The sequence below is a fragment of the Pseudonaja textilis genome, chromosome 5, assembly GCF_049901715.1.
Source record: "Pseudonaja textilis isolate UNSWEBS1 chromosome 5, rPseTex1.2, whole genome shotgun sequence".
Taxonomy (NCBI): Eukaryota; Metazoa; Chordata; class Lepidosauria; order Squamata; family Elapidae; genus Pseudonaja; species Pseudonaja textilis.
In genome coordinates, this window is record NC_141994.1 from 58,263,341 (window position 1) to 58,282,186 (window position 18,846).

Genomic DNA, 18,846 nt, shown 5'->3' on the forward strand with positions numbered 1-18,846 from the left:
TTGCCATCAGGGGGCACAAAAACGTGACAGATGCAAGAGGTCAATGAAAAGAAGACACTACTGGTAGTTTTTGGCATGCTCGATACAAGCAGCATGACACACATGAACGCAAAATATTTTTCACACCCTCATCATGGAAAGTACACAAAGAAAAGCATATGATGCAGCTTTTAAATTGAAAGCAATCGATCTGTCTATCCAGGAAGGAAATAGAGCTGCTGCACGTAAGCTTGGCATTAATGAATCAATGGCGAGACGTTGGAGATGGCAGCGTGAAGAACTGATTCAATGCCAAAGGACAACAAAGGCTTTCAGAGTCATAAAAACAGATGGCCTAAACTTGAAAATGTTCTTGAAGACTGGGTGAACACACAGAGAGCAGACGGCCGAGGTGTATCCACCATGCAGATCCAACTGAAAGCTAAAACAATCGCCAGCGAAATGGGTATTGAAGATTTTAAAGGTGGGCCGTCATGGTGTTGTAGATTGACGAGGCGAAAAGATCTGCCCATCAGGGTGCGGACGACTGTCTGTCAGCAACTCCCTTCTGACTACGAGGAAAAAGTTGCAAACTTCCACAAATTTATTGAAACAAAACTAGCCGAGAATTCCATCGGACCAGACGACATAATAAATATGGATGAAGTACCTTTAACATTTGACCCGCCTCTAACTAGAATTGTTAACAAGACAGGAGCATCATCCATTATGGTGAAAACAACTGGCCATGAGAGAACACATTTCATGTGTGTTTTGAGCTGCACTGCATCTGGACACAAGCTTCCACCGATGGTGATTTTTAAGCAGATGAACTATGCCAAAAGAAAAACTCCTGAAAGGCATAGTCGTTAAAGTTAACAAAAAAAGGTGGATGATAGAAAGCCTAATGACTGAATGGCTGACGGAGTGCTACAGTAAGCGCCCGGGAGGATTTTTTCACCGGAAAAAATCATTGCTTGTTTTGGACAGTATAAGGGCCCATATAACAGATTCTGTGAAAGCAGCCATCAAGAGAACAAACTCAATTCCAGCTGTGATTCCTGGAAGTACAACTAAGTTTTTGCAGCCACTTGACATCAGTGTGAATCATGCATTTAAAGCGGCACTCCGAGGTGAGTGTGGGAAGCTTGGATGACCAGCGGCGAGAAATCATTCACAAAAACTGGCCGCATGCGAAGAGCATTCTTTTCTGAGGTCTGCCAGGAGATCCTAACAGTGTGGAGCAGTGTGAAAGAATCCATGATCACCAAGGGGTTTCGAAAGGCTGGACTGCTGCGTGGAGAGAACAGCACAACTTCATCGTTAACTGTGCCTCGAGATGAAAGTGACATTGAGAGCGACACCGACAGAGAGACTGAAAAGGTGTGTGACAGAGATGTTATGAGGCTCTTCAACTCCAACATTGAAGAAGACGACTTGAGTGGTTTCAGTGCACAGGAGGAGGATGAATAAAAACATTAATGACTTTTCTGTTTTGTTCGTTCAGCCGTTTTACTGCCGTGTTACAGGCACCGTTTGGAAACAATTAAGTATGTAAATAAACATTTACAAAATCTTTCTGTGTAAATATCTCATTTCACAATGTATATATCTGCGGCTTTTAGTTTGGTGCAGCTAATATATGTAAAAATATTTTTTTCTTTTAAAATTTAGTGGATGCAGCTTATATTCCGATGCGCTCTATAGTCTGGAAAATACGGTATATGGAATTGGTAGAGGAAAATAATGGGCAGAAAGGAATGGGAAAACATCCTGGATGAAATCCTTGGTGAATATTAACTCATTTAGCTCCAGATGAGCCCTGTTTTTCTCAAAGGAATGCATGTAGAAGGGAAGATAGGAGCAGACTTGAAACAAACAAGAAAATTAATTTTCAAGGGCAGTCAACCGAAATAAGTCCATATTGATACTTAGCCAAACTTGGCTGTTTTCAGAAAATCAAACAGTGTTGGATATAGTTGATAATTGGGATGGAACTCTTGCCACAAAATATCCAAATAATAAGCTAGATTGGAGATAAAGGTAATCCTCTGTTTACAACCACATGTGGTATAGAAATTTCCATCGTAAGTTGTTGCAGGGTAGATCAAGTCAGACCCAATTTTACAACCATGTTTACAGCAGTTACTAAGTGAATCATGCAGTTGTTAAGGAAATCCAACTTCCCCAATGGGAATTTTTTGCTGGAAAGTGGCAGAAAAAGGTGCAAATTATGATCATATGACTGCAAAAACATTGCAGCCTGTTGTAAATTTCTAACTATCTAAATTGTGTTTGGGTGGTGACAGCAGCGGTGGAATGAGTAAATGAGTTGTAAATGATAATACAGGTCAAAAGTAACATTTCTCCAAGGCCATTGTAAATTTGACCTGTAGTTAAATAGTTGTAAGTCAAAGACTATCTGTAGATAGATAGATAGACTGATACATATTTTATGGAGGAAGGCATTTGGTAAATTACTTGTTGCCAAGAATTTATAAAAGGCTAACTTGAAGGAGATTTGTAAGGTCTATCTCCTATATATATTGTATACAGTGTGTGTTTGTTTGTATGTATGTATGTATATGTATATGTATATTTATGTATGTACATATTGAGAGAGAGAGAGGGAAGAAGGGAGGGAGGGAGGGAGAGGGAGATGAATGTATTTACATGCATTTTTAGATCAACTTTTGGGTAGCTTAATTCATTGATAAAAACAGGCCTCCTTAATACATTCAAACTAAAAAAGATATACTTTTAGGAAAGAGCCAATGTATTTGAATTTGGATTGGGAGTTTCAGATCCAAGTATCCATTCAACCACAGAACTCACCAGGTGATTTTAAGGCCTATCGGCCTCTTTACTGTAATTTAGTACCCATGGTTGTGGTAGGAATAAAATAGCATGAAGGAAAGTCTCATGTTAAAGTGTCATAAACTCATTTGGGGGCGGGGAGCGGGCAGGGGAGAAATAAGGTATAAAAACTAAAATAAACTTAGTCTTACCCCCAAAACCAACATTTTACTCTAGTGACTATGAACAATAACTATGAAGTGCCCATGGCCATCTGTTTTGCCACATGATTTCCCAGAGAACAATCTGTATATTTATCCTACATGGTAGATATCTCTTGAAACAAGGTCATCTTTCCTAGTCTGGTGTCCTCCAATTTTTAGAAAATATAACTCCCAGCATCCGGCTATTCGCCAACTAAGTTTTCTTAGTGTCTTGTGATTCTAACAGGTCTGAAGGACATCAGATTGAGTTCTCTGGGCTCTTGACTCTGAACCATGTTTTCATTTACCAGTTTCCTGCCATAATAGGAGACAAGATCTAGCTCCCTCTACTACTCCTTTATAAATAAAAAATGTCCTCACCTTCCCACAGGGCTTTGGACTGGAAATCTTTGAGGCACTTTCAGCCCACACAATTCTCTACCTCTTGTTTTAGTTCTATATTTGGCGCATCAACAGCTTTAAAAGAGTGTTATAAAACTGTACAAGGGCTTAACATTATTTAGCAGCAATATCCTGCCCTAATAAAGCCCGAACCACCTTCATATCTCAACAACTGATAAACAAGGAGAAAATACTGATCATAGTGAAGTGTTGAGCATTTCCCAAATTATCAAAACAAATTTGTTCTCCATCCTCTTTATCTCCTTTGCTCTGAATAGTCACAATCATAAAACTATTTATGCGGACCATTTACTCTAATGAATTTAACAAAGATCTGGCTCAGCCAATGTTTTTTTTTAAATTCAAGGATTCCATACTTTATGCCAAGGGTCGCCAATCTTGGCAACTTTAAGACTTGTGGACTTTAACTCCCAGAATTCTTCAGCCTGCCATGTTGGCTGGAGAATTCTGGGAGTTGTAGTCCAAACTCTTAAAAGGGCTATGTTTGGAGACCTCTGGTTTATGCCCTCCAGATAAATTAGACTTCCATAATACCTCACTCAAAACTGAAAAGCATCCGATATATTTCAACAGTATTCAGTATTCAGCAATCTTGGTCCAGCAAAAAGATATGGCCAGACAGTTGTTAACTTCCTATGTGTTAATTATTCCTGGGTATATGTTCCATGAGGCTCTTTTGCTTTTATTTTCTGGTCTTTATTTTATTTTTTAAAATATGCTTTCTTCTGCGGCTTTTAATCAACAGAATAGAGATTTATAATTAATACTACATAAAATAAGAATTTGAATGATTTGTGTTAATTGGCTGCCCATTAAATTGAAACTTGGCAGTTTGCTGAATTGGGCCTATTGGTTCTCTATGGATTTCAATTGTTGTTTGTGGTAGCTCACATTGGTGGGATTGAGTCCAATATGCTGAGTAAGCCAAATTGGAGAAAACTGAATTAATGGTCTCTAAAACCATCTAAGTTAGGTGTAGGAGATATATTTGGAGCAAAAGTTTTCCAGGACAGAAATGTTGAAATCAAAATAGCCAACTGCTATATAGTACCGAATATGAGAAGCATCGGGTAGGCTGCTGCTGAGGCCATGGAAACCTTATAATGAAAAGGTGCTGAATTTAAACTCGAACCAGAAGTGGTATTCAGCAGGTTCTGACCAGTTCTGGAGAACCAATAGTGGAAATTTTGAGTAGTTCGGAGAACCGGTAAATATCACCTCTGACTAGCCCTGCCCCCCATCTTTTCTCTGCCTCCTGAGTCCCAGTTGATTGGTTGGGTCTTTTTTTGTTGCCCTGCACAGGAGAACAGAACTGGAAATCAGGTTACTGGGGTAGGCAGGGAATGGGATTTTGCAGTAACCTTTCCCAAGGAATGGAGAGGGAATGGGGATTTTGCAGTATCCTTCCCCTGCCACGTCCACCAAGCAACACCTACAGAACCGGTAGTAAAAAAATTTTAATCCCACCATTGACTGATAGGCATTTAAGATGCAGACTGCAGCTCAGTATCAGAGAGCAATCAACTGCTTGAAAGAACTACAGGTAGTTTTTGACTTACAACAGTTTGCTTAAGTTACTGAAGTTACAATGGCACTGAAAAAAGTGACTTATGACTGTTTTTCACACTTTACGACTGTTGAGGCATTCCCCTGGTCGTGTGATCAAATTTCAGGTGATGACTGGCTCATAATTATGACAGTTGTAGGGTCTCAGGGTCATGTGATTCCCCTTTGGTTGCTTTTGACAAGCAAAGTTAATGGAGAAGCAAGATTCACTTAACAATCCTGTTACTAAATAAATAACTGCAGTGATTCCCTTAGTAAATGTGGCAAGAAAGCAAAGCTCACTTAACAAATGTCTCACTTAGGAACAGAAATGTTGGGCTCAACTGTGGTCATAAGTTGAGGATTATCTGTACAGCATTCAGTAGAGTTCATTTGCTTAGTGATATCTTGCTGATTTTTAGGAAGTCAAGCCAAGAGGAGTTTGGCAGCTAATAATCATCAACTTGTTTTGTGCGGTGAATTTCATAAGTTATTGATGTAATATATGAATATTAAATTAATATTGAGAAAGCACCCCACCCTGGTGTTTTCTTAAAATAGTATTGCACCTACAGTAGATTTCATATATGAAGAGTGAGGCACTATTGTTGTGGGATAGTCTGTGATTTAAATATTCACTTTATGAACTAATGTCACCTTTATTTTGTTAAACTGGGTAACTCTGATCCAAACTATTAAACATATTCTTGTCTTTGAATATACATTAATAATCTTTCATGGAAGCCAAGGGGTTGCCTTATGATCTTGCACAAGCTAGAGGGTGTCATGGAATTATAAGAAGCAATATTAGTGGAAACTTACAAGAGCAAGAGACTTACAGAATGGAAGGAGGAGTATCATACTGAATAGAATAGAATAATATAGAATATTTACTTTATTGTCACTTTGAATGTACACTAATTGGCATACATTAAAAATGAAATTCCATTGCATACAGCTCTCAAAGGGTCACCACCTCCAATATACACTACATAAACATGAAAAAATAAGTAAATGAATAAATACAAAATTGCATATATACCCACACATATGACACAGAGAAACAACACAGTCTAGTTCTGATGTATACATATACATGGTGAGAAAAACAAATCTTGTGAGTTTACCAGATGGATAGAATTGGGAACAAAGCTGTAACAGAATCTGGTAATCCTGCTACAAATATTCGAAATCTCCTCCCAGAGGGGAGCAGCAGAAACAGACCATGAAGTGGGTGTGTGGGGTCTCTAACAATGCTTCACGTTCTAACCACATAGCGCTTATAAACAGTATCTTGAATAATGGGAAGTGAGCTTCCTATAATCTTCTCATCTGTCCTTACCACTCTCTGTATGGGCTTTCTATGTGAGGCACTGCAGCCACTAAACCAAACAGTGATGCAGTTTGTTAAAACGCTCTCAATCGTGTCTCTGGAAAAAGTAGCCAGGACAGAAAGAGAAAGATGTGCTCTCCTCATCCGACACAGGAAATTGATGTGCTATCTCAGAGATAGGCAAACTGATACCTGATACAGGTAGTCCTTGCTTACCAACCACAAAGTTATGAACGTGCTGAAAAAATTAACCATCATTACAGTCAGTATATGTTGTCCTGTGCCCAACCTTTATCACCTCACTCTATCATAGAGCAGACAGATTGGAGAGGAAGAAATTTTAAGAGAACACTGTAAGCTGTTTGCACAACAGGCCTGGAGCTACCAGCCCCAGGTGTGATTGTGTTGCTTTTGTGACTGTATGTACAAAGAGAAGTAAGCAGCACTGAACCACATTGCAAAGAGGGGAGAGTAGTTAAGAGGCAAAGAAAAGCCAAAGGTGTGAAACTGAATACAGTATCTTATCACCTTCCAGCCAGAAAGCACATTCGGGTCATGTAATTTCCCATTTAGCAACCACTTTGCTTCGTGGTGGAGTTGCCAGTCCCAATTAAGGTTATTAAGCAAGGACTACCTGTAAACATTTAGATTATGGTGCCCAGACACTCCTGCAAGTATGGTTAATGAATAAGGGATATTAATCATTTTGTTAGAACATTTCAGATGTTTTTTTCCTTGAATGAGTTTTGTCACTCAGGCAGTAAGTTTGTTTTTAAGGAAACATCTGGCCCGTAAAGTAACCAGTAACTTGAGAAACTGATTTCACCCAACAATCCAATAATCCTTTTGAGATAAAAACTTACCTGTACAAAAATAAATTATCTTCTCTTCACAGGTATATTCCCTAGGTGGTATTCCCAAACTTTTAGAGCTGCTGAGTGTGCAGAATGAGGAAGTACAGAGGGCAGCATGTGGAGCTTTAAGGAACCTGGTATATGAAAACAACGACAACAAATTGGAAGTGTCCGAGCAGAAAGGCATTTTAATCCTGCTGAGATTACTGCAACAAACCAGAGATGTGGAGACTAAAAAGCAAATTACAGGTAACTAATGAGAAATGGTTTCATAGTGCATACAGATTCTAAAGCTGATATCCTGGTTTATTACGCACACATGTTGTGCTGGGTTTAGTATGGGTAGTTCTCCAGTATCTTGTAAGGCTTGGGAGAACAATTCTTTATATCATGACTTATCCATCTTGTTTGTATTTTTAAGTAGTTTATTATTTTAAAAAATACCCTACCTACATAACCATACAATGGATTTTAGCTTTTCAAAAACTCATCTGAAAATCATCTAATGCACATATATCTTGTGTATTTTATTCTGTAACTTTTATTCTGCTATGGTTATTTGTAAGTAAGCCACTTTATTAAATCAATGGAATACAATACCAAAATGCATGCTTAGGGTCAGTTCATTAAATGAACAGAATTGACACTTCCAGGGCGAATGTCTCTCTTACTGTTCATTGTTCTAGATCAAAAAAGCACGAGATCCTATTTAGGCTGCTATGATAATGGAAGACTGAAGAGCTGTATCAGTTCCTCCTATCAAGCCTATTCTAGCTTGCCTTCTAGCTCTTTCCAGATGTTCAGGGGCTGTTGTTCCCATGGTCTTAAGCCATCCTATTTAGTAATTCCTGGAGTTCCAGGAACAGAGGTGTGTATTCAGCAGGTTCTAACCAGTTCTGGAGAACCGGTAGCGGAAATCTTGAGTAGTTTGGAGAACTGGCAAATACCACCTTTGATTGGTCCCCACTTCCATCTATTCTCTGTCTCCTGAGTCCCAGCTGATTGGCTTGTTTTGTTGCCCTGCACAGGAGAACGGAGCTGGAAAGCAGGTTAGTGAGGTGGGGAGGGAATGAGGATTTTACAGTAACCTTCCCCCAGGAGTGGGGAGGGAATGGAGATTTTACAGTATCCTTCCCCTGCCATGCCCACCAAGCCATGTCCACCAAGCCATGCCCACAGAACCAATAGTAAAAAAAAAATTTGAATCCCTCCACTGATTCTGGAAATAATAACATGCTTCCTTTGGGCAATCTTCTGAACTGGGTGGAATTGATTGGAAGAAAGAAGATGATGTCAGAGAAAAATTTAGGCTATCACTTTTGGTTCTGGCTCCACACACTGCTGATTTCAAGCCCATCCACCTTTGGTATGCGTTTTTCTCAGGGGAAACAAAACAGCCCAAGAGAAGAACTACTGTGAAAACAGAAAGGTCTTGTTATTGGCAGGCTAACAGCGGTCTTCCCTGAAATGGCATTGCTTCTTTTGAAGCTAAACCCAGTAAAGGCTCGAAGAACAATGCCCTTACATGCCTTAGCCATCAAGCACGGACAATGAAAAGGGGTCTTATGACAGTGTAACGTCATGGCTTTGCAATGCAGCGATAACAAGCAGAGGGAAACTGCTGGGTTCAAACTTCATCCCACTCTCTGGAATGATGACAACCTCTCTTCGGTTTAATCACAACTGCAGCCTGTGATGCTGATGGGGTGGGCGGAAAGTTGTAGAAAGGTTGTTGATAGAATTACCATTTGATTAACACCTCTATAGATTATCTAGCCCTTATGTCACTGTTCAGGAACGTTTGGAGACTTGGCAGAGCACGATATAAATCCCGTGGAGAGTTTGCTCTTTTTGCATTCTCAAACATTAGAGATGTTTTTAAGTCACCCTAAAATCTTATCGTTAGGAGGTGGGAAGAAGTCTCTTGTTATCTGAGACTCCGCATTTTAAGAGGTTTAGAAATAGAATTAAAATCTTGCACAATAAAAGTGCTCGAAATACAATGGTTGCTTATTCCCGGTTATCTAAACAGCCCCAGTTTTTCTGGTGAAATTTCCTCCTCTAAACTGTGGATTGTTTCTCTTATCCAATGTTTCTTAATCATTTACAGTGGGGAATTGTATCTTGACATTGTTATGTAAGAACATGAGGAAGAACTTGTACAATCATTGCTGAGTCCTATAATCCACCATAATATTTCTCATTATGGTCAGTTAGACATCTAAGAAAGCTTTTGTTTTATGATCCTTGGAATCCAGTCTCCAGCTTAGATGGAAGCCTGTGCACATTTCTTTGCCTTTCCACCTAATCTGTGCATTTTGTGGTGTGTATTTTTGTTTCCTGACTTGCATTGTTGCACACTGTACATCTATGAACTACAATGCACTGCAAACTTTAAAAAGTATAGATTTTAGCATTTGATGACACACGATTCGGAAAGTGTCATTGTTATTTATCCCACCATATTTAATCTGGGATAAATGCAGGTAGTCCTCGACTTATGACCACAATTGAACCCAAACTTTCTGTTGCTGAGTGAAACATTTATTAAGTGAGTTTTGCCCCATATTACAACTTTCCTTGCCATGGTTACTAAGTGAATCACTGAAGCTGTTAAGTTAGCAACATGGTTGTTGAGTGAAGCTGGATTCCCCCTTGACTTTGCTTGTCAGAGGGTTGCAAAAGGGAATCACATGACACCTGGGACATTGCAACCGTCATAAATACGAGCCAGTAGCAAAACATCTGAATTTTGATCCCATGACCATGGGACTGCCTCAACAGTCGTAAGTGTGAAATATGGTCATAAGCAGTGGTGGGATTCAAATATTGTTGCCACTGGTTCGGTGGGCGTGACTTGGTGGGCGTGCTTTGCGTGCGTGCACATACTTTGAATCACACGCACACCAAACACACACAGAGTGTTTGGCACAGAGTCATTTGCACAGGCACAGAGGTATTCTAACTCGCCTCCTGCAAGCCTGCATGATTCCGGTCGCTTCAGCAGCTGCGCGTGGCACTATTCTGTGCCGTGCAAAGCAGCTGCACTTTAAATTCAGCAGATAACAGAGTATGGGAGCCTGGGCGGGAGGGTGGTTCCAACAGCAGAACCGGTTCGGTCTCTGCCACTCATCGCTCCTACCGGCTGGCGAGAACCAGGCCGCACCGGTCAAATACCACCACTGGTCATAAGTCACTTTTTTCAGTGCCATTGTAACTTCAAATAGCCACTAAATGAACTGTTGAAGTCAAGTTCTACTTGTACTTTCAAATCCAAAATAAAGAAAACTTGCTTTTCTGTGGATCTTTAAATAATGGCCACATGACCACAGAAATGTCTTCAGACAGTGCTGGCTCAATGGCCTTGAAATGGAGATGATTATCCCCCATCTATAAGTCGGCAATGACTAATGGAATAAAATCCAGAGGGATTCCTTTACTTTTTTAATTTATGGGATTGTTTAAGCATCTTTCCTAAACTCACATAGTTTTGTAAGAACTGGCTGCATTTGCTGTTCTGTCAACTGCTCATGTTTTATGACAGAGGTTGAAAGTCTCCCGAAAGAGAACTCTGAAAGAATAATTGCCATATTTGATAGAAACCCACATTCTCTTTATATTATGGTGTAAAGGTGGTAGCGAGACAGAGAGCAGCAAAGCTCAGGCAGCCAAAAGTAGCTTTTGAAGGTGAGCCAAAAAGCCTTTGGGGAACATCTAACCTGCACTTGCTCTTGTCTCATAGAACATACATCTAAGAAATGAAAGAACATTCCTTCCGCAGGAAGGATTATAGGACAGGCAGGCAGGCAGGCAAGCCTGTCATGAGGAAAACATAAATATGAAAAGCAGCCACACCTCTCTTGCACTAAGATTCGATTACGGAAATATGTACAAGCCCAGCACAACTATTTCTAAGTTCGGTGCATATTAAGATTTGATAATTTCATTTTTTCTAAAGTATTGCCAGATTGGCTCTTTTTTATCTCTTCATTTCAGAAAAAAAGTTTCTCTTCCACAGGAGAATAAATATAGCAATAGTGCCCAAATCCTACATATTGCTTATCCCCTGCCTTCCTAATATGACAATACAACTACTATATTGGCAATTTTCAAAAGGATGATTATTCAGGAGCCAAGAATGAAAAGAAAGGAGATTTAAATGCCATCTGCACTGAACTAAGATTTAAAAGATGCGATCTGGGATTCAGACCAGTGAGCTGAACAATTGTTCTCTTTGTAGAACAGATCCAGTGTGCATGTGATATACTGTCAGATGATACTTACAAAACCTCTTTTTAAAAAAACTGGGGAAAATGATACTTTTAAACTCTTACTGTCAACTTTTACACATTCATCAAATTCCAAATTAGATTCAGATTTACCTTCTCTGGACACACTTTTAATCTGAATTATTAAATCACCAAACTAGGTTTTTTTAGTACCTTTTAAACTTGAAGGACAAAGATGACCACACTGTTAATAAATTCTTCATAGCCCCAAATGTCAGTTTACTTTTATCATAGTGCTAGCAAAAGTTTAGGGCTATAACTGGTAGATTAATTATTGCAAACACCCCCCAAAGAGTTATTATTTCAAGAAGAACTCCAGAAGGAAGTGCCTCATATCTACAAGCCCATTAGTTTCTACAACTTATAGAGGATGCCTATTGAGTAGATACTGCTCCTATTGAAAGAATTCCTGATAAGAAGCTGACAAAAATAGAGAAAAATCCTCTGCTACAGCTGTTTTTCCCCCCCTCTGTGTTGTAATTTGTTCCGCATCCCCTAAATTAATAGCCACCATTCAGTCCTGTAGAATACAGGACATCATGAGATGAGGACTTACCTTGATGGCTACAGCTGAAAAGTTCTGAGCCTACTCCTATCTGTATAGGAGTCTTAAATTTGAAAGTTACACTAATGTTCACAACTAATGTTCCTATCCTGCCTTATGCTTGGGCTATATTTTGACAAAATTTTAGGAATTGGTAATCTGGCTGGACTCCTGTGCAACTAAAACTAGCCCAGAAGTTTTACTAAGAAAAAAAAACACCACTCTGTTATTTGAACTTATTCAGAAATATAAGCCTAATCTTTAAACATAACACTGATTCTGTTTAGGTCTCAGTGAAATAAATAAAATGTGAATTCTCTGTTCCAAGGAAAGAAATTTTGGCATTCCAGAGGTTAGTGAACTCCAACTCTTAGTAGACCCAAACAGCATGGCCAATGGTGAGGGAAGGTAGACATTTTAATTCAGGAACAGCTGGACGATAGTCTGTTTCTGCTGTAACAATGAGCCAGAGAGCTCACCATTTAAAAGACTTGGGTGTACTATGAAGTTTGTGTGGGCAAAGTAGGCATCCCACGTGTTCCATAGATAATAAGATGAAAAGTAGAAGTTCAAGTGGTGAAGTTTTGATGGAGAAAACTACATATATTAACTTTAGATTTACCATCCAAGTATTGGCAAAACATGTGCCATGAGAATTCTTTATTATATCTAATATATTTTTGCACTTTATAATTAAGGAAACATGAAACGCTGGAATGAAATAAGTCTGTGATCCATTAATCTATTCATTATCTATCTGACAAAACCCTCTGAAGAGCCACTTTATCATCCTGTTCTTTTAAACTGCCTTTGCAGGTTTGTTGTGGAATCTCTCTTCCAATGACCAGCTGAAAAATGTATTGATCCGGGAAACCCTGGAGCCATTGACAAAAACTGTCCTCATTCCTTACACTGGATGGCCAGATAGAGATTATCCAAAATCAAGCATCATTCCTGACCCTGATATCTTCTACAATGCTACAGGATGCCTAAGGTGAGTTGTGTACAGTGCATGCGTTATAATCCAGTTACAAGGATGTGGTGGAATGTAGTCTGGAGTTATAGGAGGGAGGGGGTCTTTCCAAGAGGACAAAAAGACACTACAGTTTGGAATGTCTGGTGGGCAGAAAGAGGGCAAGGTCAGACACTCCCTAGAAATTCACATACTATAGTTATTGCAGATAATTGCTTTAGTTTGCCAAGATTCTGTCCGTAGGTGTACATCAATAGAGGAACTACTCAGAAGTGATTTCACACATAGTTCTTGGTTTTTCAATATTTGAAGACTCCCAGTTCTAGTGAACTCTGGGCAGTGAACAACAAAAGATTAACAAATTAAATCATAGACATTCTTATGAAAGACACTGAGTCAACTAGGACCAAAATCATGTTAGAATAATATATTTTACCTGTTTGCAAAATATAAGAAAGGCTGAACATATTCTGAAGGAAGAGTCGTCCCCCTCGCCAGAGTATAGCAGCTGTCATTAAGAAGGGTCATCACACATTCCATGGACTATGCAGTTCTTGAAAAGATGGGCATCTCAACAAATCCTTTAGACCAGCGGCACCAGGGACTGGTTTCGTGGAAGACAATTTTTCTACGGACTGGGGATAGGGGGAGGAGGCACAGCCTAGATCCAATTATTCTAATATCCATAAAATGGTTACATTGAACATTTCCAAATGTGATTAGAAAGTGAGTTAGGCTGGCTTAGTGTTCTTATTAAAATCTGTGCCATCACTGAGAACAAAAATATATATCTCAGTTCCTGATACACAGACTCATTGGAGACTAATGTTTTACAGTCTCCTTGAAAGAAGCTGACAGTCAGAGCACTTGTGGCCAGTGGTGGGATTCAATTTTTTTTTACTACCGGTTCTGTGGGCGTGGCTTGGTGGGCATGGCAGGGGAAGGATACTGTAAAATCTCCATTCCCACCCCACTAACCTGCTTTCCAGCTCCATTCTCCTGTGCAGGGCAACAAAAGAAGACCTAGCTGATCAGCTGGGACTCAGGAGGCAGAGAATAGATGGGGGCATGTCCAGTCAGAGGTGGTATTTGCCAGTTCTCCGAACTACTCAAAATTTCTGCTACCAGTTCTCCAGAACTGGTCAGAACCTGCTGAATACTATCTCTGCTTGTGGGCCATCTCCCATTCTCTCCTTCTTCAGAGAGCTTTGAAGGACAGAGTTACTCCCTGATTTTTTGATCTATTCTACTCATTCATGGAAGATGTCTCTAATGACTCACAGCAGAAGCCCCAGGAAGATTACTTTGATGAACTTAGATAAAATAAGGGAGCTTTGTTTATGATGGTATAATAGTTACGACCACCTATCTTAATTACTGGGAGTATGTGGTGGGAATGTGGTCTGGTTTCCCAGCAAGGAGGGGCTGCATTCCAGAGAGCAAAGAGAATGGAGTTTGGAATGTTTGGTCAAGAGGAAGAGGGTTAAAGCAGATCCACCCTAGCATATATCTGTAGTTGTGCAAATAGTCTGGCAAAATCCTGTCTATAAAACAACAATACAAGAAAAACAATAATTAGTACTCAGACCTAATTCCACCTGTTCTTTGTTCTTGGGGCCTGACAGAATTAAATAGTAACCTTGATACAGCTGAGCTTTGCAAGAACAGAGAAATACTTGTCATACATTCCTTGGTGTTTAAAGTATAGCCTTGTCAGATTCCAAAGATCATTCAAGGACTTTATTTTCTACAATCCAAGAGGTACTGTTACAAATTTCTCTTTTGTTTCAGGTACTTTTTTTCCTCATTGTACCAATAGAAAATTTACAGCAGATCAAAAGATAGCAAAACTGAGGATCTTAACATCAGGCATTGGGATCATGGCATTTGTTTGTTTTTTATTTATTTATTTATTTGTGTCAATTGCTTACAAGATAATAGGTATAAGTAAAAACATAGTTATGAATACACGGATACATATAAGAAAAATAAAAATAAAAGAAACAATAGGACAGGGATGGTAGGCATTAAATTTGTATTTCTTTTCAACAAGGCAAAAATCTGAGATGTCAGATTTTGGATAATTTTAAAATAATTTAATATTTTGGATAAGATTTTGGATAATTTTAAAATCTGAATCTTTTAAAATTTTACCTAAACACTTATGTGAAAGTGTGCAGTGAAGTTTGGTCCCTGAAAAGTTTTTGATCTATAAGAGGTGTTGATTTGCTTAATTGCTTTGTGGTATATAATCACACCTGCAACTCTAACCCATAAAACAAAGGATGCATAACAAAGGATGAACAAAGGATGAAACAAATGACATGTGCTTTAAATGGTTATTCTTTTGGTTTTGTATCATAAAATATTTGATCTTACAGTGTCTGGCAAGTAAATCTCCACTTTCCATAAATAGTTGACAAAATTAATACTGGTAGGAATAATATATAAAGTGATCACAATAGCTCAGAACAATTCATTTCAGAAATAAAATTAATTTAAATGATACTGCCTTGCCAAATTGCATAAATCACTGTAGAATCCATACTATGAACCAGCTTTCTGCACAGCTTTGTGAACTGTAAGTTGAGAGTTCCAGAAACTAAACTTATCTTGAAAACAGTGGGCCACTTTTCTCAACCCTGGCAACCTGAAGAACTATGGACTTCAATTCCCAGAATACTTCAGCCAACATCCACACTGCAATATGCTAAGGAAAGCTATTCTAAATCCTGAAGTATAACAGAAGTGCAATGAAGTATATAAGGAGCATGGTGTCTCATGTGATTAGGACGCTGGGTTGGAGGTTAGCAAGCCCTTGTTTGAGACTAAGTGCTGCTGAAGGAAGGTTGAGCTCCCATCATTCACTCCTTTACAGGGACATGAAAGGAGCTCCCATGGGTGTCCACGGAGCAATGGTGATGTCACTGGCTAATCCTTTCAACCTGGAAGTGCCTTAAATGAATGGAACAGAAGTGAAGTATATGTTGGGTTGTCCTTCCCATTGCCAAATATATTTAGAAATGTCTAAAATGTGTATTTTTAGCTCAGGATTGAAATGAGGGGTCCTTGGTGCTCTCCGAGCTTAATTGCTAGCACTGATGATGTTACCTGGTTTGGGTAATGAAACATCTGCAAGAAAACAACCAAGCTCAGAGAGCACCAAGGATCATGTGTCCCATTTTCAAAAGGCAATTGGGACTTTGTTTTTCCTTGTAGACATTTGGCTTCTCATCAGAGAAGCTTCTCAATTCTGACTACAGACTGACTTCAGTCAGAACTGAGGAAGCTTCTTGGATGAGAGGCTAGATGTCTTCAAGGAAAAACAAAGTCCAGTTGCCTTTTGGAAAAAAAAAATGTCCATCAGTGGAGGTTTTTAGGAGTTGAAGTTCACAAATCTTACAGCTGCCAAGTTTGGGGACCCCTGGTATACAGTCTCCTTCTTGATCAGGGGGTTGGACTAGAAGACTCTGAGGGTCTCTTCCAATTCTGTTATTCTGTGTTTTGTTTTGTTTTTCCTTCCTGCTTTTTGTCTGTTTAAGAGAGACCAGGGGAAGGTGTGGCTAAGAAGCCTGTGATTGGATAAACAGCTGTTAGCCTTGATGGCAGAGTGACTTCGTCTGAAGGCCATCTGCTGGGAGATTATGGGCTTCCTCATGCAATCAATTGGCCTCTGCAAGAACAGACTCCTTGACTAGATGAGCCAGGGGTCCATCCTATAGGAGCACTGCTTATGTTCTTGTTATTTTAACTAGCAAACATTTCTTGTGGCATTACAAGGTTCTCTTTGTGTAACTTCAAAATCAGAAACGGTACTTAGAGTAATGAGGCAAATATGTACAATACTGCTTGGTCATTGGATCATTCCATACATCAATTTGTGTGATGTTGTTGTGTTGTTGTCTTCACAGGATTTTTTTTTTCTGGATAGAGCAAAAGAGCAAGTTATTGTAAAGTGAAGCCACTAACAAGACAGTTGGGAAAATAATTTGCCAGAATTCTTGTACTTCTGCCAGCTTACACAACCTAATTTGTTTTCTTCTTTTGTAATGCTTACAATGCTAATGGCTTGGGCACTTCAAGGAATGCAGCTTGCAGCCTGTAATATAGAAAGAAAGTTTTGGCGCCATTATTTATCCATAATATGCATCTGATACTTTCAGCCAAGTCATAGCAATTGCAGGAGTATTAGAACTGAGAGAAACCCTAACAAAAGACTTGTCTCATTGTGAAGTATAATGAAGTACAAATTTTTTTATGGAATATGGTAAGAGAAGTTGATAAGATTTTTATACATTCTTTCCTCTGTTTAGAAAGAACATCATACCAATATTATTTATTGAATAAACCACAGCTGAATTTGACACAATATGCTAAATGATACCATACTTCACAAATTGGTCTGGTGGTTAAGGCACCAGGCTAGAAATCAGGAAGCTATGAGTTCTAGTTCTACCTTAGGAAAAAAGCCAGCTGGGTGACTTTGGAGCCGGGACTCCCTCTCGGCCCAAATTACCTCATAGGGTTGTTGTTATGGGGAAAATAGAAGGAAGAAGGAATATTAGGTATATTTGCCACCTTGAATTATTTATTGTTGTGGCTTGGCGTCAGACTCGGCCTGGCGTCAGGCTTGGATAGTAGTTTGGCATCAGACTCAGACAGTAAGGAGGTTGGGGAGGAACATGGGCCAGTCCTGGAGTCTGGGGAAGGCTCTGATGAGTGCTCTGCGTCGGAGGCAGAGATAGGACAGTGGGGCAGAAGAACAGCTGGAGACTGTTCCCGATGTGTGCATGCACAGAGCTACCAGGAGAAGGGACAAGGATCGACTCAGGAATAAAGGCACAGATGGATGGTGAATGGCCCCTCCCATAAGGAATAAATAGGAGTGAAAGGGGAGCGGTGTTGGCAGGAGACAATTAGTTTGTTTAATTAGTGTGAAGATTTGTGACTCTCAGAGACTCCTTGCCAAGTATTTCCTTGTACAGCCGTTGCGCTTGGAAACTATCAGGCTGGCAGCTCTCTAAGCCTGATAAGGTCTGTGGCTGCAATTCACCCTTGAAAGACTGTTTGCCAGGACTTTGCTGGATGTGAATGATAGGAATTCACATTAGCCAAATAAAAAGGGGTTTTGTCAGGACAAGGAGTCTGTTTCATGATTTGGTGAAGCCTAGGTCAGAACATTTATAAAATAATACAAATGGGATAAAATTCCAATAAATAAATACTTCACAAATTATTGTGATTGATTTTATACAATGTGAACAAGAGTTACACAAGATCTCTTTCACTCTTTAAATAAAATTTTGACATTGCTCCAAATCTCAGGTTAGCTATAATAAATAATGTGTCACCTTTCTTCTATGAAATATGCCAGTGGAAAGAAGACACTCAAATATTACTTCAAAGGATATGGTGACAGAAGGAAGCATTGGTTGGAGCAGTGCTTCAACTAATATCTTGTTAACTTTAAGATGCATGGATTTAATGCTGGCTGGAGAATTCTGGGAACTGAAGTCCACACATCTTAAAGTTGACAAGATTGAGAGCGGGGAAAAAAGGATATTTTTCCCCCCGAAACAGCAAAATCTTAGAAGTAGGAGTATGGTATATTCGGGGAGTAATTAATGAACTTCATCTTTGATGGATGAATGGTGTTGTGGCAAAAGCTAATCTAATTGAAATCGGATTTAAATTTAATTAATGTAGTTCCTGTGATTTCCATCTGTCACTTTAATATGTCTGGTTTGCTACAATGATCTATGGTTGATTAAAAAAAAGAGGGGGCTTGCCCACACTGTGTTAGGTATGGTAGGTGAGGTGAAATTGCCTGAGATAAAGAACAAGAGGAATCCTCCTAATGTGTGTATGGTTGTGTGTATGGAGTTGGAGGGGAGGAGCGGGTGGGGG

General features: G+C 39.3%; 1 protein-coding gene across 1 annotated transcript in view; it reads left to right on the plus strand.

Annotated features, from left to right (window-relative positions):
* The window catches only part of PKP2 (plakophilin 2), a 64,844-nt gene that overhangs the window by 23,793 nt on the left and 22,205 nt on the right, over positions 1–18,846 (plus strand). Inside the window, exons 5-6 of the mRNA XM_026722301.2 lie at positions 7,175–7,382; positions 12,783–12,960. Coding sequence (XP_026578086.1) covers positions 7,175–7,382; positions 12,783–12,960 — 386 coding nt within the window. The remainder of the gene's footprint in view (positions 1–7,174; positions 7,383–12,782; positions 12,961–18,846) is intronic.